Source organism: Rhyacophila brunnea, unplaced genomic scaffold, assembly GCF_057557595.1.
Source record: "Rhyacophila brunnea isolate RB1 unplaced genomic scaffold, BYU_Rbru_1.0 scaffold_8, whole genome shotgun sequence".
Classification (NCBI taxonomy): Eukaryota; Metazoa; Arthropoda; class Insecta; order Trichoptera; family Rhyacophilidae; genus Rhyacophila; species Rhyacophila brunnea.
The window spans coordinates 40,179,015-40,201,536 of NW_028233350.1; the positions used below are offsets into that span (position 1 = coordinate 40,179,015).

At 34.4% G+C, this 22,522-nt stretch overlaps 2 protein-coding genes across 2 annotated transcripts in view; one reads left to right on the top strand and one right to left on the bottom strand.

Moving 5' to 3' along the window:
• LOC147064228 (cytoplasmic dynein 2 heavy chain 1-like) overlaps nt 1-13,820 on the bottom strand; it is a 31,117-nt gene extending 17,297 nt beyond the window's left edge. The window contains exons 1-12 of the mRNA XM_085958678.1: nt 13,761-13,820; nt 11,713-11,877; nt 9,377-9,482; nt 9,167-9,293; nt 7,938-8,071; nt 6,324-6,553; nt 5,719-5,818; nt 4,394-4,536; nt 3,015-3,239; nt 1,992-2,135; nt 877-1,098; nt 179-364 (exon numbers count right to left, since the gene is read on the bottom strand). Coding sequence (XP_085814804.1) covers nt 179-364; nt 877-1,098; nt 1,992-2,135; nt 3,015-3,239; nt 4,394-4,536; nt 5,719-5,818; nt 6,324-6,553; nt 7,938-8,071; nt 9,167-9,293; nt 9,377-9,482; nt 11,713-11,877; nt 13,761-13,820 — 1,842 coding nt within the window. The remainder of the gene's footprint in view (nt 1-178; nt 365-876; nt 1,099-1,991; nt 2,136-3,014; nt 3,240-4,393; nt 4,537-5,718; nt 5,819-6,323; nt 6,554-7,937; nt 8,072-9,166; nt 9,294-9,376; nt 9,483-11,712; nt 11,878-13,760) is intronic.
• A 982-nt stretch (nt 13,821-14,802) lies between these two features.
• LOC147064229 (DEAD-box helicase Dbp80-like) lies at nt 14,803-17,650 on the top strand. The gene is made up of 2 exons (XM_085958613.1): nt 14,803-14,936; nt 16,186-17,650. Exon 2 carries the CDS (start codon nt 16,190-16,192, stop codon nt 17,591-17,593), a length of 1,404 nt encoding a protein of 467 aa, XP_085814739.1. The 5' UTR covers nt 14,803-14,936; nt 16,186-16,189; the 3' UTR covers nt 17,594-17,650.
• Nucleotides 17,651-22,522: the final 4,872 nt, after the last annotated feature.

Sequence of the window (22,522 nt, forward strand, 5' to 3'; positions counted from 1 at the left end):
CAAACAAAACAAAATCACAGATTTTCTTAATAAATAATGAGTATTAAACATGTTAAAATAATTGTCTGCTTTAGAAATGTATGTAGTATTTTAAAAAGAAAAACCTATAGTTCGTATAATCCTACTGTATTTGCGGAATTATAAATTTTTTCGGTGGATGATTTATGATATGTCTGACCTGCTCGACAAGTTTTGACTCGGCTTCCTTCAGTTTGTCAACGTATCTTGCAACCGCTTCGATGTTCTTCCAGGGCACGGCGGATTGTTCCTTGACGAGGGCTGCCAATTGCATCGCAGCTTGGAGCATCATTGGCCTCTGCGAGACAATCATACGATCGCCTTGGGTGTTGTGGAACGCCGCAACCTATGAATTAAAAAAAATAATAACTCACAGAATGTCGGTTTTCAAAAAGCCTGTCATGGATTGTAAAACAAAGCAGATTTTTTTGAGTTTCAGATTTTTTTCATCCGAAGAAACAAAGAGATTGGACCAGAGGATGTCTTATAAAATGTTTACATTATAATACTTCACAGTGATTCTGTGTCATTTTTAGTATGGTTGAATTGATAGCCACAAAAAAAATAATATTGGCATAATGCCAGCTATTTTGATGTTTACTATGAATGAGTATTATGTATGTATAACATACGTGATTGTTGTGAATGTTCATTTTAATGTGAATGTTTTGGTTTCGGTACAAGTCAAGTGTACCAAATAGTCAATGTGTAATGAATTTGTAATCGTAATACAAAATGACTTTTTACACTAATTTAATAATAATTAGTCTTTTTTCAGTTTCATGTATTCAGGATCCATCTTCTTGAGAAGGATTTCTTCAATAGCTTTGCAGACAATAGCGTTAAGAGAAAACTGACCTGCTGCAAAGCCCTTGCTTGTCCCATGAACTGCGCAGCGTGGTTGACTGCTTCCCTGACGGGTGAGGGGATGCTGAAACCCAACGCAGACATGTGGCGAACATCTCTCTCTAGTGCTACTAGGCGAGGGTTGAACGTAACTCTCATCAGATTGTTATTGGCCGAGAACTCCACGACTGGAGATTCCGGCAACAGGATGAGTGATTTGTTATTTAGCTCCATCTGTAAGAGGAATAACAGACTAAAATTCTTTTTGCAAAATATATATTTGATTGATTTAATTTTCATATTCAATTATAAAGAAAGAACTATTAAATTCTTCATCTTCTTCCAGGTGCTACAACCCTGTGTGGGTCTTAGCCTATTCTATGATCTACTTCCACTATCCTTCCGGCTTTCGGAATGTCATGTGTAACTCGTCCATCCTGGCCCACAATGCCCAGCCATCTAAGGCAGCTCAATTTGATGAACTGTGCGATGTGTGGGCTCCTGTATAAAGTATACAGCTCGCTGTATTCCCGTCTCCACCCTGACTGTAGGACATTGACGGGTCCGAAGATACTGTGCAGCACGATTCCATTCAAATAAACTCCTTCCAAGTTTACAGTCATGCATCAGGTTTCCTGATTTTATGAGTCATGCCATTGCAGTATATATTAAAAAAAAATATATTGCTACTCGCCACTCGATACTTGATAGCTCGCAGGGAACTATAAATTGAGGTGGCGGCCGTGACCTGTGATGCAGATTATTTTTCAAAATACATAGTCGCATTTCAATTTTCACTATGTAGTTGACGTACTCTATCTCGCTCTAAAAGTTAGCACAGCAAAGAGAGGGAGTGAAGATAGCACGTTTGATAGCTAAATTCTCGTGATAATTTTATTAACTGCCTAAATACATAAATATATCATATTTATCACTTTTTGGGTGATATGTTAGAATAGCCTCGCCGGTACTCGAAATTCTTGACCCCCTCAAAAGCCCTGTTGTGTGTTCTGAAAGTATCACAAGGTCTGTCGGGCCCTCTTACTACAACTAAGACATAAAATACATAACATACGTACATAATTGGAAATTTTATTTTTATAATAATACTGCAAATCAATGATAACCTGCAGGTCCCTGGTCCAGTCCTCGTAATGCTGTGTTTGTAGCTGACGAAGTTCATTTTGTAGATTGACAGATTGTTTTTTTATAAGAGCGCATCCATCCAAGTCGTTCAGCAAATGGTCTGTCGTCTTTTCAATCTCGGACACCTTGAAAAATTCGATTGTTACATACTATGAAAGATATGCAGTTTTATAATTTATAATATTTTTATATCACTTTGTAATCAAAGTATCCCATAATAAATAGTCCAAGAATCACTGCTAAATGAATGCTGAATTTATCTAAAAGAAGCGGCGGGTGCTTTCGATATTCCTATATTGATATAAACAGGTCTATTCTTAACGGTTATCACTTTAACACGTTTCCGTTATTTTAATTGTTCCAAATTAGCACGGAAGGTATTCTATACACTAAACTGTTATCGGCGGCTATCTCTAATTCGTAATACAGCGAAAATTTAAGTTGGTAGACATGTCGGTCAAATTTGGATATATTCGTGCTGCCGACCCCAAGCGGATAAAGCCGAACTAGCGCCATCTAGTCGGTAATGAGCCGAACACAAGAATTTTGTATTGACATGTCAGACATATCTACATAACCTACAATTTTATTAGTCATATTGCAATGGGTTGTATTGTATTGGGTGATAAAGAAGAACATCGGATTGTGTAGAGTATCACGAGATTTATTTGTGGCGACTATAATATATTATAAGATCTGCAGCCGCACCGAAAAAAAATGTGGAACCGAAAAAAATTAATGTTACTACTGGTTTCGAACCGCGTTGGCTTTGATTTTTATTCCAGACAAACTTGACGCTCTCTGGGTGAGCCAAAATGCACAATCTAAAAATACATACAGAGGGTCTCACCGCAGCTAATCGGCAATTCATATTATATATACTCATATTTCAATGAGTCTGCCCGATAATGATTCCGGACTCTTTAGGGTTTCTTGGAATTAGATTCTTAGGGGATGACACCTTTTAGCAGTGTTGCATTATGTAATTATTAAATGATATTTACCCGTCCCATCATATACTTTGTCCACTGTATGTGTTGTACAAGTGGAGATATCTCCTGAATGTTGAATTCACTATCAACGGGAGATTTATCCTCCAAGACTTGCGTTTCAATCTCTTTTAACATTGTTCCCAGAGTACTCATGAAGACCTCCCTTTCCTTCTTAAGTGCTGCGTGAACTGTTGGTCTCTCAATGAGTGCCGTGTATCTGCCAAACTCATGGAGCATCTATAAATAATACACTTTGTCTACTAAACTGTGTTAATAAGGTGACAGCAAAGAATTTTACCAATAGATCAGTGTCCGCTAAATATTTTTATTTCACTGTATACTGGGGAAGAGGAATTTGTTTTGTGGCACCAAAAAATGTACTTGTATACCTAGGAAACAATATTATATTAATAGCAAAATGATATAGATAATATTTTTATTAGTGAGAAGGATGCAATTAGTTTTGAGAAAAAAATACGTGAAAACGTGGCTCTAAATTAGATAAACAAACACGTAACTCCGCATTTACCACCTGTAATAGTTCCCAAATCCAAAATGCTGACAAGTTTGTTAAATTTTCTTCCAATGTTAACCTTTTCTATGTCTCACGATATTACCATGGCAGTATCTGAGAGGCCGCAAGATTTTTAACGACACATGTTAAATGTCATACTATAATCGCTGTAATACCGATAATTTGTAGTATTTCATAATTATTCAATCAGATGTCACTGTGTGTTTAGTTTTTTAGATAATGCAAATCAATAGACAGTGGCTAGTAATTTGGGTATAAAATCGGGCGAGATAACTAGCGAAATTTGTATGTTCGGCTTGTCGATCACGGCCTCATAAAGGGAGATAACTCGCTGAATGCATAGAACCGGTTAATGTGAAGTGTGTGCCGTCGTATCTCGTGAAAGTATTGATGAAACCACTCACAAATTTGATAATCAAGTGATGTAAAATACTTATGCGATGATGCAGATAGGTTTTCTATTTTCTTCTTCACTTCTGACATTATTTAAATTTGTTTGAAATAATGAATTTTTAAATAACAGCGACATAGACAATTACGTATGTACGTAGCATAATATTGATAAGAACAGTTTGAAGAAGTGCTGGGTCGCTGATCCACCACTGATAAAGGTGGACGCAAGACTGACACCAAAAGTAGAATAGCAATAGCAAAAAACACCCAGTCAAAAAGTCTAAATTACGACCAATTTGGAAGAGCAAAAATATTACCAAAGAGATTAATATGCATCTTTTGTTGTCCCAATCTGTATACATGCTTCCGAGACAGACAGTAATGAGACAGACAAATGAACAAATGAGTCCATCCGACAATCATATGATAAATCATCAATGTAATACCTAAATAGTTTTATCACCTGTTTCGCTGACGAGCTGACAAGTTTGGGTCTGAGTTTTTCAGCGATTCTGTCTTCGGCAGGTTTCAAAAGACGTTCAAAGTGAGACTTTGACTTTACCCAGCCAGAATTACTGTTTGGCGTACATTGCCATAGATTTAAACCTAGAAAGAAATTTAAAATATAAATTAGAATGATTATTAAATTTAATTAGAAAAAAAAATATTTATGGATATTGTCATAAATATTCATATTCTTCTGACAGTAGCTGTGGTGAAGACTCCTTCCTAGGGATTATTTAAATCTTACCTTAATAAAAATAAACTTTATATTACATTACAAACAGAGGTATTGATACGATAAACATTTAACTATTTTCCTTTAGATAATTCGTCATATGATTATTTTCCGACTGCCTTTCTACAAGGCATGCTTACTTTTCACTCTCTTGAATCTCGTCGGTCTCTTCTGCTGTTGAAACACTTTTGCCTGTTATCGCGAGGCATGGTTTCCAATCCTGGTGTCCTAATGAATTTGAATTTCCATGCGCCTGTCAATTACCTACGTGGTCGCAGCCATGATTTATTCTGGATTGGAACCGTTTCCTCGTGTCAAGCCTATCAGGCACCATTAGCGAGGGGTGCAAGATTAGTAAATGCACTCCCTAAAGACATAGACATTTTCAATGATGTACTTTGCATTTTGTTTTTGAAACTGTATTTTTCTGTATAAAATTCTAGGTTTTTCGTTCTCAAAAATTATATTTTTCTGTATTAAATTGTACTTAAGTATGTTTTGATTATTTTTTTTTGTTATTATATATATATTTCTTTTTCTATATTCTCTTCTCTCTTGTGAGGGTAATGTTTGACTTATAATGTAAATCTCATGTCGTGTACGTCTTGAATTTAGATTTGTTATGTCCACAATGTTTTGTATTCTTAAATAAATAAATAAGTAATATAATGTAAGAGTCCATATTTTTTATGCTGGCGTGCACGTCACATCGCTTGCGGACGGAAAGCATTGTGTCATCGCGTTCAAATGTTGCAGGTTTTCAATGGGAGGGAACTAGAGGGAATGCAGTGTTAAGATGCTGAAGCGGGGGGAAAACCGCACGCCAGCATAAAGAATACGGACTCTAGTTATCACAATATATCTACACAGATACGCTGTGCCTGTGGCTCTAAAAGGCTGTAATAATCCGTACATAAATGCATCATGTTTTGTATAGAATATGGTGGACTATAATGGATGAGGGAAGTGGTGTGACCTTGTGCTTGCCTTACACATCGATGGTGGAGCATGATAGGAGGAAGTAAATAAGTAATGTACACCGGTATTACCGTGGAATGGTTGAAATATCTTCGACGCTTTTAAATCATCTTGTTCCGATGTGGATAATAGTTTTGTAAGTTGAAGATGGATTGATCTGACATCAGCTATCTAAAACATAATAAAAAAAAATTATATCTGGTTGACCAGAGGCTGACCTTACGAGTCAGTAATGAACATGAAACATGAATGGAGATATATTAATCAAGATTGGCCATTTAGATATACATTCAACACAGAGGTATGACTTTATTTAATCCATCCAGCCAGTAGTGATTATCTTTCACGCAGATGACGCAATCGACTCATCAGAAGATTAAAAAGGGGGTATCTGTTCTCGAAGCTCAGTATACAGCTCCTTTGAGCATTCTTAAGGTGTCATGACTCGGTACTGTAAAGTAGCACCTATCAGAATACAAGCGTTGAATAGACGATATTTGATTTTAACCAAGTACAGTTCTGAATCCCAGTCATTCCCATTCGGATAGCAAGCTCTGTTTGCAAAGTATGCATGCACCCCCAAGTATTTAAAGCTGTCGACACTCGATAGGTAAATCTGGATCCGGTCAAGAAAATAATTCATCTCAATAATTTAGAAAAATGTATTGATTATTACCTCTTTGAGCCTCTCTTGAAACATGTTCAAATATCGAGGAACATGCGGCTGGCCCTCCCATGCGTGCAGCGAATGGTTCGGCCAGTATTTCTGAGTCAGAGAATAGCAAGCGGAGAGCCACGCCGATGCAGCCGACGAGCATTCCGTCAGAACTTTTATTACTGTAGTATCTGAGCCCCAAACGTCGAGAGGTGTTAGGATTTCTTGGAGTTTTGTTATACAAGCATTCCCTGAATAAAAAGATATATTTAATGATTACTTTGGTATCTGCGTAAACAAAAATCTATTACAATTAATTATGTGACAGTTTTATTGAATTTTTTCAGTATTTTATAAAATAATGTTGGTAAAGAACTTGGTAAAGAACTTCAGATAAAACCTTAATTTAAAATTATTTCTCATACTCAAAGATCTCTCATTATCTAGTATTATGTTTTTTAGATTCAAGATTTAATATAAATATGCACACAAAATTTGTCTCAATTAAGTATGACTCCTTTAGCATAGTGGTCTAAGTGCGTGGGCACGATACCCGAGAGATGCAGGTTCGATTCCTGCGGGATGTCTTACTTTTTTCAAAAAGATTTTTTCTATTGGTTATAAGTTATAATATATTTTCTCAGAAGTGTTTTCAAAATTATGCATGTTCAATAAGTACACAAAATTTAAGAATGTAGAATATAGTCTCAAAAATATACCTATTAGGAGAATCACACATCTTGCGGATGCCAAGCGAAGGCTGTTACCATTAAGGCTATACTTCAGTTGAGGTATGGTCTAAAAAATCGTGGCTAGGCGATGCGCGGATTGTGCAAATGACGCGTACCGAACGAAATATAATTTGTCATAAAAATTATACATGCGTCCATTTAATGTTATGTTTATTGTTATATTACTAATAATAATAGTATATTCATTGACATGTTTTCTTTTTCAAGTACATACGTAAAGGTTTTTAATCATCTTTACATGATTTAAGAATATATTCATCCGACGCCATGACAAAACAAATCGATGTGTGCACACCTCGACAGTCGGTCTCCGATTGGCGACGAGTGCAAAATTTCGTCACACCTACAGTTGAAAATTATTTTCCGTTTCACTGAAGTACGCTCTTAACCCACCAAACCTTTTGAGGCTTTTCCTAGATATATTTTTAATGAAGAATATAGAATTTTTTTTTTATGTGAATTTTTTTTTTAACCAACAGTTATGTTATTAGTAAATGCAAGGATGTTAATAAAAATTTGAGTAACCCTGACACCATCTATGAATCAAGCTAGTAATTCGTTTACCTTCTTTAAATTACAAAGATGATAGCCATTATTGACGGAATTTAAAACACCTCAGTTATTGAGACAACTGTAACTTAATGGTAAGAACCCTCACCCGGCAAGCAAAAGATGTGTTTCAAATTCCGCTGAGTACAACATTTTTTCTCAGATTTCTCTAATAGATATGTTTCCGAGGCGCTTCCCAGTTACGTATAAAATATTGTATTATTTTTATTTGTTTATTGATCCCAATAGGTATTATTGTGAATAAATATTGTGATCTAGTTAAATTTCATTGCATATGACGAAAACAAACATCAGATTATTTAATTATAAATACCGATGACATCCATTAGATGCGCCATCCGTTTTTGAGGATAAACGTAATTGGAGTGCCTCCAAAGATCATCCAGGTATCCTCCAGAGCTTTCCATGGCCTCCTGTATTTCCGACGTTCCCACCACATCTATGGATCTGAAATAACGGCAAGATGATATAATATTGTCTGAACTCAAGCAAACGACATTTAAGATATCGACACCAGAGGTAAAGTAGTGTTGTTTCTAAAAAAATTGGGTTTATACAAATAATTTGTTTGAGAGTTTTAAACAAAGTTTACATGATTTTTTAACTAAATAATAATGCCTGTAAATGTATTTTTGGCTGCGTATCTACTAGTGACGTACAGTTTCTTTATATTAGCAAATAAATGTCATGGCAGTAGTGTGAAGTTCTCTGCAAATGAATGCGAAATCACTTGTAGTCAACTTAATCAGTGTACCAGTGTTCCATTTTTTTTTTTTGCTTCAATCTCATACATTTCATGTCCGGAAACCTGTACGTATGCAGTTCGCCGTATCACACTTCACCGTGAAATGTTGTATCGGAAATATAAGGCCATATATTAAAGACCGTCCAACCTCTTTGGATCGTATAGTACTGACATAAAATTCATGTCTAAATAAAACACGGTTCTTGTCGATATACTAGATTATTTGTTAGGTTAGGTTAGGTTTTCATTCTTGAATTCATGAATTTTGCGAAAATCAGCTATGAAAATTGAAATAATGTTCATATTGAATCTAATAAAATTGGAAACCGAATAGTTTCTCTTTCCGATAAGAAAGCTCATGTAGAAAGAAATGTTTTACGTATAATTAACATGTAACCCATACATTTAGGTACCGTCTTTATAGAAGAAGGTTTTTTTGGAGTTTTGAAGGAATCTTTGGGGTTAGATGTCGTCTTTTAAGAAACAACACCACGTAAGTCCCCATTTGGCGGTTTTGAGTTTTGAATAACATTCGGTAGATAAAAAAATCCTACACCGTGTTCCTTCTATAGAAAAATTCTTTTTGAATGAAAAAATGTTTTTTTTTTAACTAAACACAAAAAAAATAAGTTAAAAGGTATCAATTTTCAATTTTTTTGAGACGTTTTTTGTTTCCCCTGAAAATTTTAATTAACTGACTTCCGCGGTGTTGTTTCTTAAGCGATGATGTATTTTGGCATCAGATTAGACTAGAGATATTTAAAGAGAGTGGAGACAATGATTGTTCAGTTACCCACCTGACTTCTTGAGATAACGGTTGTAATATTGAAATAAATGCTTCAGCCATATCTCTTTGTTTACGAGTCTTGCTCTCGGCAAAGATAGTTTGCCAATAATCTGTCTCATCATCCACCGATAACACAACTGAAAAAATACATATAATAATTAAATAGAGTACCGACAATCGAGTGGTTAATGGTGAATGTTAAATATTAATAAATACTTACCCATCAAGCTAGGTCCACCGTCTTTCCCGCTGGCTATTGTACGTAAACCGGCCTCAAGATGCGATAACATCTCTTGAATCTTTGGATCCACCGTTACCGAAGAGTCCTGTACCGTGGAAATTAATATCAACTTAACTTTATATACTCCGTGTCCGGAAATTTGTGCATATTACTGTTCACTGTTGTATCGGAAATAGATGGCCGTATAGTATTGAGATTAAATTCTTGTCAAAGTAAAACACATATTAAAAATCACCAGAATACAATAGAAAACCAGAAGCAAAGAGGTAGGTAAATAAATTAGAAATACAATCATATTGTAGGTATATTTTTATATAAAATTCTGATTGATTCAAAACTAGGTTAGCATAGCTCGTACGTATCAAGTCATCCATACCTATCAAATATCAAATTAATATTCTTATTGAAGCTAATAAAACTTGAACATTACTGTCTGGAACGCTCCACAAACAACGCATAATTTTTTGATATCAATGCTATAGGGCCATCTCTTTCTGGTACATCAGTTCACGGTGAACTGTGATGCAGCAAAAATGTAATATGTACAATTTACAAATAACCTATACGCTCACTCCATCACCAACCGTGCATCTATCATTTGTTCAGTGATTTGGTGACGCCATCTGGATGCCAGAACATCTTGACAATAATTGCCATCTTGGCGCGGGGAATATTTTATGAAATGTGTGACAAAATACACGGAAATTATGACTAGAAATAGCATGTAACCACCATAACTTTAAACCAAAGCCCATTATTATACTCAGGCCATGACACGAAACTGTAAACTTTGATGGTAGTGCTAGCAATATTGTGATGAACTGTTTGTTGCATATTGAAATAAATGGTACCTAATAATTTGAGGAAAATATACAATCGAAAATCTTCATTTATTACACAACAGGTTATGGCAATGCATTCGAAGACAATCAATAACTAGCACTACCATCGGAATTTTCAATTCAGTGCCACAGCCTGAATATAGTCGGCCATGGTACGTAGGTACCTATACTAGAAAGTATTATACAAAAATAATGTTATCATAGTTTTGTGTGGTTCATGTAGTTATCAGCAAAATCAAAATATATCGTGCAATATTTGAGATTGTGCATGTTGTGTCCGTCAAAAGTAAGTTTGATCATAGTGCACAATATCTGATATACAGAAAGATGCATCTTGGGCATGAGCACCACAAATGGATAAGGAGGCAGACAAAAGTACGCAATGTGATAAAGGTCGCCAATCTGTCATCTATAATACGACGGCCAAAAAGTGAATCTTCTATAAAAAAATTATCATCCGGTTTGATTGTCTGATACATGTATTTTATGGTGCTGAATATTAATTTGCGGTGAAATTTGCTATTTTGCAATTCAAAGCTTATGTATAATATTAAGATGTAGGGCAAAATTAAAATTTTGATTACAATAATTATTAGAGTCTGATACACATATAGAAGACTTCTCATTGATGTTGACATTGACATTGGTGGCAACGCGTGCTAGAGGCGTGTTTAAATAAAGTATCGGCTCTTTTTCTTCTTCGCAATATACTAAAACTTTACTAATAATAATTCTAACATCACTCCTGGTCGTTTTAGACATATTTTTATTATAAAAAGCTTCAAATTAGGTAAATTGATAGATCCATACACCGCGGGAGCGTAAAATGAAATGATAAATTTGGGGGAGTTCCTCATTTGAAAACGGAAGTGCGACTAGCTGCACTAGAGGTGATTGTTAGTTCACAATTTTAACATGTGGACAAGAAGTTCTTGATCGACAATACAAGGGTCTAAGTGTTTATTTTTGACAAAACAAACATAACAATGAAGTAGTTAGTATTCTAAACTGCCTCATTATAACTTTTGTTTCTCCAAAAATAAACACGTAGAACCATATATGGTTCTCCAATCGCGTAGCCGTAGTGCCTACATGAAGTCACTGGTTTATGCTGATAAACAATTGACACCATGAAAATCAATATTGTTTATGTTATTCGTGATATACGGCCAGCAGTGCTTGAAAGAGTGGCCCAAAATTGGACTTCCAGAATGAGCTATGCCAAGAACAGCCACGGTGGTCATATGCCCGTAATCATTTTCAAATGGTAATGCCATGTAATGATCTTTCTTGACAGGCTTAAAAAACAACCTCTATTTTACAGTACTGAACACTAATGTATATCCACCTACGAAGCGACCTCATATCAAGTCGGGTACTTAGCTAATATTAAATAAACTCAAATGATAAATTTCGGTATTCATCTTGATAAAAACATAATATGTCTTTTTAAATCTTTAAGCCAGTACTGACCGATTGTAGAAGTGGTCCATATACATGATGTAATGTAAGGTACAAAGATTCCACAGGGTTGCTGGGCAGGGCAGTGATGCCGACATACTGAATGGCATTTTCGCTTTCCAATGAAACAGGGGTGCTCTTGTAGAATATTAGCGATCCATTTTCACCCTTAGATACCTATCACAATACAAGATATTTGTTAGTAAATATATTGGCATAAGTAATTATTACACCAACCTCGCCTAGACAGGGGATATCAAAAGGTCTTTATTCTTCTTTGAAGATACCATTACCAAATGGAATATATGACCACCACAATTTATAGGTATTAACCACATTAGTTCAAAAAACATTACTTTGGAATATATAACTTATTACTAATTACTATTTTTTGAAACAAGTGACTCCATCATGAGTGGATGATGAAAAAAAATAATAGAATAATAGAACCCGCAGAACCCCTACATATTTAAAAGGTTCTGGTTCCGATACGTGTTCTCAAGATTCATAATCAAAGCTTCCGGGGTTCGTCTCCAGTCCCGTTCACAGGTCTGATTGCCGCACTTAAAGATGGTGACTATAAACTCTTAAGCTGCCATCTTCAATGGCCTGTTTCCACGTTTTGTTAATAATACAAATTTTTACAGACGCAAATGAAAAAAGTTTAAAGTTTGCTACAAATGAATCTGCAATGTGAAGTGACTTGCAATTTATTTTATCATTATCTATAATTCTATAATAACCTTTTTACAGCTTTACTTTCATATATTTAGGCTCTGTTGCTTTGTCTCTGAGTGAAAATAGTAATTTCTTTATAACCATAATTGAATAATAATCAAATCATTCAGTATATAAATGTATAAAATAAACCAACAACTATAATTTGAGGCGTGACCTTGTCACGATGCGAGTATTACCAGTGTATTGCGAAATTTAGCTTTCCAAAAGACCGCACCTCAAGTTATAGTTGTCGGTCTCTAAGTACAAAAATTCTGCTATCATCAAAGAGTTTAAACTATAGATAAAAGGAGCCTTATACATTATATCTGTTTTGCGATTTTAAATTATTTAGCAAGCGCATGAAGCATGGTTAAGTTGGTAAACTCCACAAATATGAACATCGCCCAATCGATATTACGATTTTTTTATTCACGCAATATGGCAGCTATTTTTTATATTCACTGAAATTACTTACTCGAGTGCAGTTATAATCGGTTTTACACAAATTTTACTTGATTTTTCAACTAAATAATAATGCCGAAATGTAGTATTATCGGTTTCTTATCTACTCATCGTGACGGATTGTCTTTTTATAGGCCCAGCAAATTGGCAAATAAATGTTACAGCAGTAGTGTGAAGTTCTCTGCAAATGAACCTGTAATACGAAGTCACCTGTTGCTAACTTAATCAGTCTTTTATTGTATCAATTTCATACATTTAGGCTCCATCTCTATAGAAGGAGGTTTTCAACATCTATGGTATATGGCTATGATTGAATTCCTCTCAAATATAATAATTTTGAAACGAATACTCTACTCAAGAAAAAAATGTTTTCTACGAGAATAAGACCTACCTCTGTATGATACTCGATTTTTTGATTTTGTATCAAAGCACTCAGGGTTAGACATTGTGCATTGTTTATGAAATTCTCCAACGCAATATTGTTTGAATTGTCATCGACCACTTCAAGTTTTGGAGAATCATAATATCGAACTGGAAATACATAAATCAGTATTAATATTATATGTTGATGTATACCAGTGTTGAAACAATATCGTGCAAGAGCCAGCGCATCCATTTCTCCATAAGTTACAATCAAAAAGAATGACAAGTATGATAAATAAATATCAAAAAAAAATTAATAAAAGTGTGTAAAATTAATAAAAATTGGTAATTTATATTTGTTACAATAATTTGAATTGGCCTACCGACTGTATAAACTGCCTAGACTTGCTTTATAATCTCAGTTTACGCAGACAGAGAGTGTAAAACTGGCTTTAAACTCATGTATGTCACTAATAAATTAGCAACACTTTTTGAAATTATACTATTTTTCTAACTTGGAGCGGAGTTATATTTTCACACACATGCAGCTGGGCCCTTGCAGCGGTCCTGTACATTCCTCACGTTTGGGTATTCGAAAAATATTGAAAAGGCATTGAATCAAACGAAAAACGGGTCCAAAGGGCCACCAAAAACATTATATTCATTGGTAAAATACTATCTGCACCAATTACTTCATATTATATGGTTTAAATTTTAAAATTATATTTGTTTTCAATAAAGGCTAGATGATGACGACTGACATGTAGAAGTAAACTCAAAAGTTTATTTAGTCATTTTAATACGTACTTATAGAATGTGTTATAAGGGTTTCGTTAGTTCAGAAGTCTTAAAATGACAAGATTGCGAAAAGTAAATAAAGTTCTTACTCGCTGTAGACGTAATAAATTCCTTCATTGAATCCATTTTCCTGAGTTTTTTGTCATAGTTCTGGCGATGACAGCACAATTTGTAATTCTTAAGAATTTTTAAAAATAATCCCTTATGTTTGAATTAATTTCTATGGTAACTAATATTGCCATGTACTTATACTAAATTTAATATGGCATGCTGGAAAAATACCAAATTTTTTTTCCGAGCTATTGAAATAAATGAATATTTTTTATTGAAAAATAAAAAATGAATAAATAATTTATAATTTTGTCGATTCAGAGCAAATGCCTTGGAACTCCACATATTTTGCCTGCAAACTCAAAGTAGTTAGTAATTTTATTAATAGCCTGTAAAAGTAATGACTTCAAAAGCCTAATAAAAAGGGCCTATTCAAGATAATAATAGTACAAAAAATGAGTATTTAAAGTTAAATAAAATTTATTGTATTATACAAATAAAATATTATAATAATTTAATTCAAATATTCAATCTTTCAATATTTAATTTAGTAGATTTTGGATAGTTTTGTAAGAGCTGAATAGTACTATGTGCTACAGATTTTTTATTGGTTAACTGATTGACACACAATAATTTATTTATTTTGATCTTTGTCTATGGTCAGATAGTCATTTTGTCTTCTCTACTTCGGATTTGAGCCGTTTGAGCGGAGTATCTATGAACAGACAAAACGTCATGCCGGATTCGGATATCTGCATTGGATTCTGTTTGTGCGGTTTTCATATTATTATTCTACACTAATATCCCATTTATATTCGTGCAGAGTTTATCCCAACGAAAAAGTAAGCATGTTTGTATTCTCCAAATCTCTCATTATCGCAGTATTGTTGATATATGTATGTATTCCCGAATTAGAAAACTATCGAGCCGGTTTGATAGCGACCTCACAACATATTAGACATCAAAGGAAATACAATACAACGATGAAGGAAAGTGCTAAGAAACTCTCATTAGTCCAATCTCAATCGATATAACCTTTAATTTACCAATTTCGTCCATTAAGCGATGCTATCAATTGAGACAATATGTCACCTAGTCAGACTTCATACTTCGGTACCTACATATTTAATACTTGTTTCAAACCCTTCACCGCAAATTTATCTAGCCATGAGTAATTTTCACTTGAAGTAGACTTGTTTCTTTCAATATTTTTTGAAATTTTCATACATTTTGATGCAGCATTATCACAAACTAAGATTATATTAAGTTGAGGTAGGTTAGTTTAGGTTTGGTTTGGTCTAAAAAGAAAGTTATAAAATCTCATGTGGGCATCTGCGGCATATTTACCGGAGTTGCTTATACATTATGTAGCAAAGTATATTATTAATTATTATTATCTTCCCACACAATATTGTTAACATCTAGTACTGCCCATTGTTTACACAAGTAGGTTGATAATATTGCATAAGTCTCTTGAACATACAAACCACACGAAAATGATTGAATTTCTATACTGTATAATATAATATGCACAACCATAACTCAATGTGTGTAGCAGAGACTTGCACAAGCCTCAAGCAGTCAGTTTTTTTTATTACTATGTTTTTCGATGACATGGTTCAAGTGTACACTCGCACTGTTCAAGTATACTTGTGACGTGTAGGCTATATAATGGCCGTCATGTATTTTTTTTTTTTTTTTTAAATATTTGACAATTTTATAAAAGTTTACTTACTCTACATATCTTTATAAGAAATGGCATACATTTTATAAATTTCTGTGCATAATTTTTATATAAATATATTCACCTGTTTCATATTTTATATATCGAAGGGTACCTATGATTCCATCAAGCGATCTGTCACTACATAACAATTCATTGACAATAATATCACTTCTGACAGGTTATTAACTATCTATCGCATTCATTATTTAACTGTTAGATATTTTATAGTGCTGGTGCAGCGAGCAAACGCGACAGTTAGCTAAGAGTGACAAAATGATTTGAGTAATTTCACATGATGAAATGACATGATTAAATGTGGCTACTCCACCAATATTGAATAACCGACTTATGTTTTGTTTTTCTAGAAAAATGGCGACCGGGAAACTGCAATGGGAAAAGCCTGTTGATGATCTGGAAATTGCACGCAAAGTTACTGGACTGAACATTAAAACCTCCAAAGATCCAGACCCGACTGAAGAGTCAGTTGATGCCATAAATCCGGCTGAGACATCACTACTACAGAAGATCATTCGTAATGGATTAGTCGAGTCAAAGAAAGATATTGAAATTCAACGAAGAGATCCTAACTCACCGCTTTACTCTGTTAAAACATTCGAGGCTCTGCATCTTAAGCCAAATTTACTTAAAGGAGTTTATGCAATGGGATTTAATGCACCGTCGAAAATTCAAGAAACAGCATTGCCAACATTACTAGCCGACCCGCCTCAAAATATGATTGCCCAATCTCAATCGGGTACCGGTAAAACAGCCGCTTTTGTTTTAGCCATGCTGAGTAGAGTTGATCCAGCTTTAAAACACCCTCAAGTGCTATGCATGAGTCCAACGTACGAACTCGCAATTCAAACTGGTGAAGTTGCCGCAAAAATGGCAACGTTTTGCCCAGAAATAAAATTAAAATATGCAGTACGTGGCGAAGAAATGGCCAGATCTGCCAAAATCACCGATCATATTATAATTGGCACTCCTGGAAAAATGTTGGACTGGGGTGTCAAATTCCAAATGTTTGATCTGACAAAAATTAAAGTCTTCGTGTTGGACGAAGCAGATGTTATGATTTCGAGACAGGGGCATCAGGATCAATGTATACGAATTCATAAAATGTTACCGAGAACTTGCCAAATGATGTTCTTTTCCGCCACATACGACACACCTGTCATGGAGTTTGCTGAAATTATTGTACCTAACCCGCTAATCATTCGTCTCTTGCGTGAAGAAGAATCTTTGGATAACATCAAACAATTTTATGTAAAATGCAGAGGACAAGACGAAAAATATCGCTCCATTTGTAATATTTATGGAGTTATTTCTATCGGCCAAGCGATAATATTCTGTCATACAAGAAAAACGGCTTCATGGCTTTCAGAAAAAATGACAAAAGACGGGCATTCAGTTTCTGTTTTATCCGGAGACCTAACGGTTGAACAGCGCATATCTGTTCTTGATAGATTCAGGTCTGGACAAGAAAAAGTACTTATCACTACAAACGTGCTATCCAGAGGCATCGACGTAGAGCAAGTAACACTGGTTGTGAATTTTGATATGCCGATGGACTTAGACAAGAAAGCAGATTGCGAGACATACTTGCACAGGATTGGACGCACGGGAAGATTCGGCAAGTCCGGCATCGCCATCAATCTCATCGATTCCCCTCTGGCATTGGAAATTTGCCAGAATATTGAAAAGCATTTTGGCAAAAAGATAGCTTTACTGGATACAGAAGATTCAGATGAAATTGAAAAGATTGGAGTGTAATTTTTAAGTTTTTTCTCAATAATTATTATTTTATTTAATAAAAAAAGTTGTATGCTACTTTATGCCTTTTCTTTATAACACAAAAACAGCTTTGCAAACAACATGTCAAATAAAATGCTATTTGATCAAATGCATTGAAAAATTATATCAAAGTAAAAATAAAATCTAAAGTTGGCCACAGACATTTGACAGAGGATGCCCTTTTAAAGTATCGAAAGAAAAACTATCAATACTCAGAAGAGAAATATTGGTAGGTAGAGTATATGTTTTATAACTTTCATATATAACAAACTGGATTTTAGATTCATTCGCGTTCACATTCACTTGAAAAAATGGTAATAGAATTCATGCATAATTAGATAATTTTAACTTAGCTCAGTGAAATTTAATCTTTTACACTTTTTACAGCACTTTGTCATTTTGATTCACTGACTATATACAGGCGACTTTCGCATAATTCACTATTTCGTTCATTTCTTAAAATTTAGATTTTTTTTGATAATGTAAAAACTGTACGCTTCCATGCATTCTCTCCTCCGCTCCCTGTCACCTTCTCAAACACGTAAAAGGGTGGTATTCAACTAACTCTTGACAAGTATATAAAGAAAACACTGCTATATTGCTTATACACCTCGTTAATTTTATTTTTTTTAAAAAAAAATTATACTCGATAAATAAATATTTTGAAGTACACTTTTTGATATTTGTTTTACATCCCTCTACTTTTGAACACATTTTCAGGAACCAATAATGTGCGAAAGTCGAGGGCCACCTCTACATTATAAGGCTTCTTCCTACTTATTTATTTTTTGTTAATCAATAATCGTCATCCTATGAAATTTTTGATACCTACCTAATCATCGAAATATTACAAAATGCGATTTAAGAATACTGGGTGGTGATGCTCAGTGCTTTAAATTGGCCCTCGTACTCCGGTGCGTAAGTCTCTTTGTTCTTTCGCGTACATCTCTATTTTTTTTCAATGGGCTATACAATTCGATGTGTATCTTGTCTGTTCCGCGAAAAAGGTTTCTTAGCAGATTTTTGGTTTATGAGAAATGGATCTGGCCGCTTCCTCAACTTATTAAGTCAGACTAGACATGTCACTTTACGAGTGTGTAAGTGATATTATAATATACCTACTTAAATACTATTATATAGACCCAAAAGAAACTAAACGACGACACGCTTCCCTCTTCTTGGTCATTCCATGTTGTCATCTTTTAGACACTGGATGGCCGGTGCGTCGATCGCGAAGGTATTTTTGGTCGATCGGGGACATAATAATATATTGTACTATTGTTCAAACGAGTCAAAACTACTCGACGTTCCAGCTCTTCAAATCCGCTAGTTATTATCTCTTCTCTTAGATATCATCATCAAGATGTACACTCATTCGAAGAACACAAGTGATGAGAAGTTGGAAGAAATTCTACAGGAAAATATTTATAAAATAAATGTAAATTCCTATCCTTGCAATTTGACGAGTCAGTAGATTACACGGATATTGCACAACTATGCATTTTTATTCGATTGGTTTTTAAAGACATGTTTGCTTCAGAAGAATTATTAACAGTTTTACCAATGGAGGAACGATCCAAAAGAGAAGATATATTTAATGCATCTAAGCCGTATATTAATCGTGCTCGATTTTCTATTCATAAACTAGTATCGGTAACGACTGATGGAGATCCTGCTATGGTTGGAAATCATGTTAAGTTTATTACTTTATGTAAAAATGAGGAAACAGTACCCACTTTTATCAGTTATCATTGCATTATACACCAGCAGGCATGGCTCCCACAAGGGGGGGTCTGACAGGGCTCTAGCCTGAGGGGATCCCGGCGTAGCGGGTCGACTAGTTAAGTAAGAAAAACACAAACCACAAATTTGCTCGAATAGTAAAAAAATCGTATGCGGAGCTATTTTCCTCAAGGGATATTTAAATTTTAAAATACATGGCTGTACGATGCAATTTGATGCAATATGATTATTGATGTAATTAAATGATAATTCATATTGTAGAGAATTTATTTTAAGTATGTTTCCTGGCGAAGGGTTGCATGTTACTTGGCTACTACAAATTTCTAATATTCGATATACAAGTAAATTGTGTAACTATGTAGAAATTACAGTTAATGTATGTATACCTACTTCATTTTTTTAGAAGTGAAAGACATAATAATATTACTTAAGTATACTATTGTCGTTAATTCGATGTTTCTGTATCGTTATTTTTTATATGTATAAAATATCTGTTTTCAAAATACATATCTGATTATAAAAAATGTGTTTTTATTGTTCTCGCATGATATAATTACAAGTGATATCAGTCGATCGCCATAAATATTCAATCATCAATACAACAGGGGCTACCCCTGTTTTAGACTTTCCATCCCTCTTGATCCTCTGCTTCTCTCAGGGCAGAGTGAAGACTGCCCCAGGTCGACTCCTTCCCTTGGTCGCTCCAAACAACTTAAAATTGAAGTCAGAGGGAAAGTTAAGGATTGAGAGAAGTGGAACAAGCTAGGAGAGGCCTTCATTCTGTAGTGGATCCTGTCTCATGATAATATGAAAATTTTTTTCTCCATTTTGAACGAAATAATTGCCGAGCACGAATTATATTATTATATCTATTTACCAAAATTATATTATTTTGAGTAGGTATCTACGTTTTTTTTTAATTAAATCATATTGTACCTATCAATCAAAGTCTATAATCTCTTTGGTACCTATTGAAATACTGATGCGCTGAGTTTATATTTAAAAAAAAAATAGTAATTAATGAAAACGATTGTACCTACAAAATATCGAAGGAAATAAAATTTCTACAATAATTTATTATTAGTCCAGTCAAATTAGGCCGAAAAATACGTAATGGTTGCAAAAAGATTTTTTTCCTTCTTGTATATATGATAATGAGTAAGAAAAAAACGAGTTTGCCAATTCGGATGACTTCGGCACAACTTTTGGCGGGCAAAAAACCGCACAATTTTGGGATTTTTTTTGTTTTTCGTTTATATGTCAAAAACGGTCGGTCGTAGCAAAAATATTGTTTTAAACAATTTTAAAGATTATTAAATTTCCTAAATTTTATATGCAATAAGTTTTTTTCTATCTCTGACCGTTTATGAGATATTTGCTGTTGAAAACAGTATATATATATATGTATTCGAAAACACGCGTTTTAGTAAAAATCAAACTTTAATGAGAAGAAATACCATTTTAAACTTAAGATCTTACAAATAAACGGTTTGGGGTTACAAACTAGACTTTATGGTCAATGGGCCCAATGTTCCAGATGGTGCGTGGTGGTGGGGGTAGGGGTGGTAGGAGTGGTAGAAAGGGCCACATTCCAATACCCCCATCAGTACCGCTTGTGCCACGACACGAATCAGTACCACTTTTGTTTTAGTTTAGTCTTCATCGCTTTGTCTTTGAAATAAAAAAAATATTTTATTTTTCCCATTGTATTTAGATACGTTGTGATCGATTAAAATATGTTTAAAGCTTTAATTTGATAATGAATTTCTATGCCTCTCCCCTTTAATGATGAAAATAAATACTAATCTAAATTTAAGATCTTACAAATAAAGTATGTTGATAGTTTTAGTAATGATAGCAAAACAAATGATTACCTACAGAATAATAATATTCACCAAATATCTTAATTTTTTAACCGTTTCTGCCGCTTTGGTGGAAGTGGAGTAGGCAAGGGTTGTACGTCTTCAAAGTCTTGCAATGCAGCTCCCATGTATGTATTTCATCAGGTCTGGCATCTGGATTGTTGAATACTGTGACCACTTCCTTCAACTGAATATTCTTCTCCAAAATCACACCCAATAAGCGCGTGTGTGAAAAGAATGGTACGTGCGTCATATTTAAACGATTTTGTCGAGAACAACACATCTGGTTTCCTTCCCTTTCCAGGTTTTCGAAAGAATAAGTTCTTCAAGAATTGTCCTCTTGCCGACATCAGTACAAGAAGGTCAATATCTTCACCTATTATTACTACGCTTTTGAATTCTTAAAATGTCAGTAGTTACAATTAAAACATCGGCATTCTCTTCTGCCTGGTTCACTTTTATGGCAACCCGTAAGAAAAGCGATTTTTTTTAAATATTTTCGTTGCTCAGAACAGAACAAGACAAAACAGAACACGACAAAACAGAACATGACAAAACAGAACAAGACAAAACAGAACAGTGACAAAACAGAACAACAATAAATATAACTATGACCTTTCAGGCAAAATATAAATTTAATATTGAAATTGTCCTATCTCTATTATGTTGATAGATTTTTAATAGCAGAGATTTTCAATACGCCATAATAAATCAAATTATATACCAAATTTCTGCATTACTAATCGCTAGAAAGCCTCAAATAAACTTAACTCGGTGTTGCCAGCAAGCTTAGGATGGGTTTGGGTCGAAATCCCGAAGGCCGAAATCCCGAATGCTGAAATTTCTCTTTCAGTTGTTGCATATCCTGAAGATACAAATGGGCACTTTAAGCGTAAAGAAAATGGACTGCTGCATGAAAGAATGGAATCATTTTTTCAATACTTTTCAAATGAAGGTTCCAGTCACCAGTTCGTTAGGCCTGAATAAAGTGTTGATGAGCGTTGTCATTCGAAAATACTGTAACCATAGATTTGCAGTAGGACCATTATTTTCTAGCAAACACATGGCTTTTTCAAATTTATTTAAGACCATTTTGAGGACAGTTTCATTGGAATGAGCGTTCGATAACTCCGTTCGATCAATACTACTAGTAAGGTGATGGAGTGCACCTACTTCTTCTTCTGTAAGTTCAATTATTGTACCCCAACACAATACAGATATAAAGAATAAACATAACTGCGCGCGCAATGGAGACTAAACTAAAGCAAAAGTGGTACTGATTCGTATCGTGGCACCAGTGGTA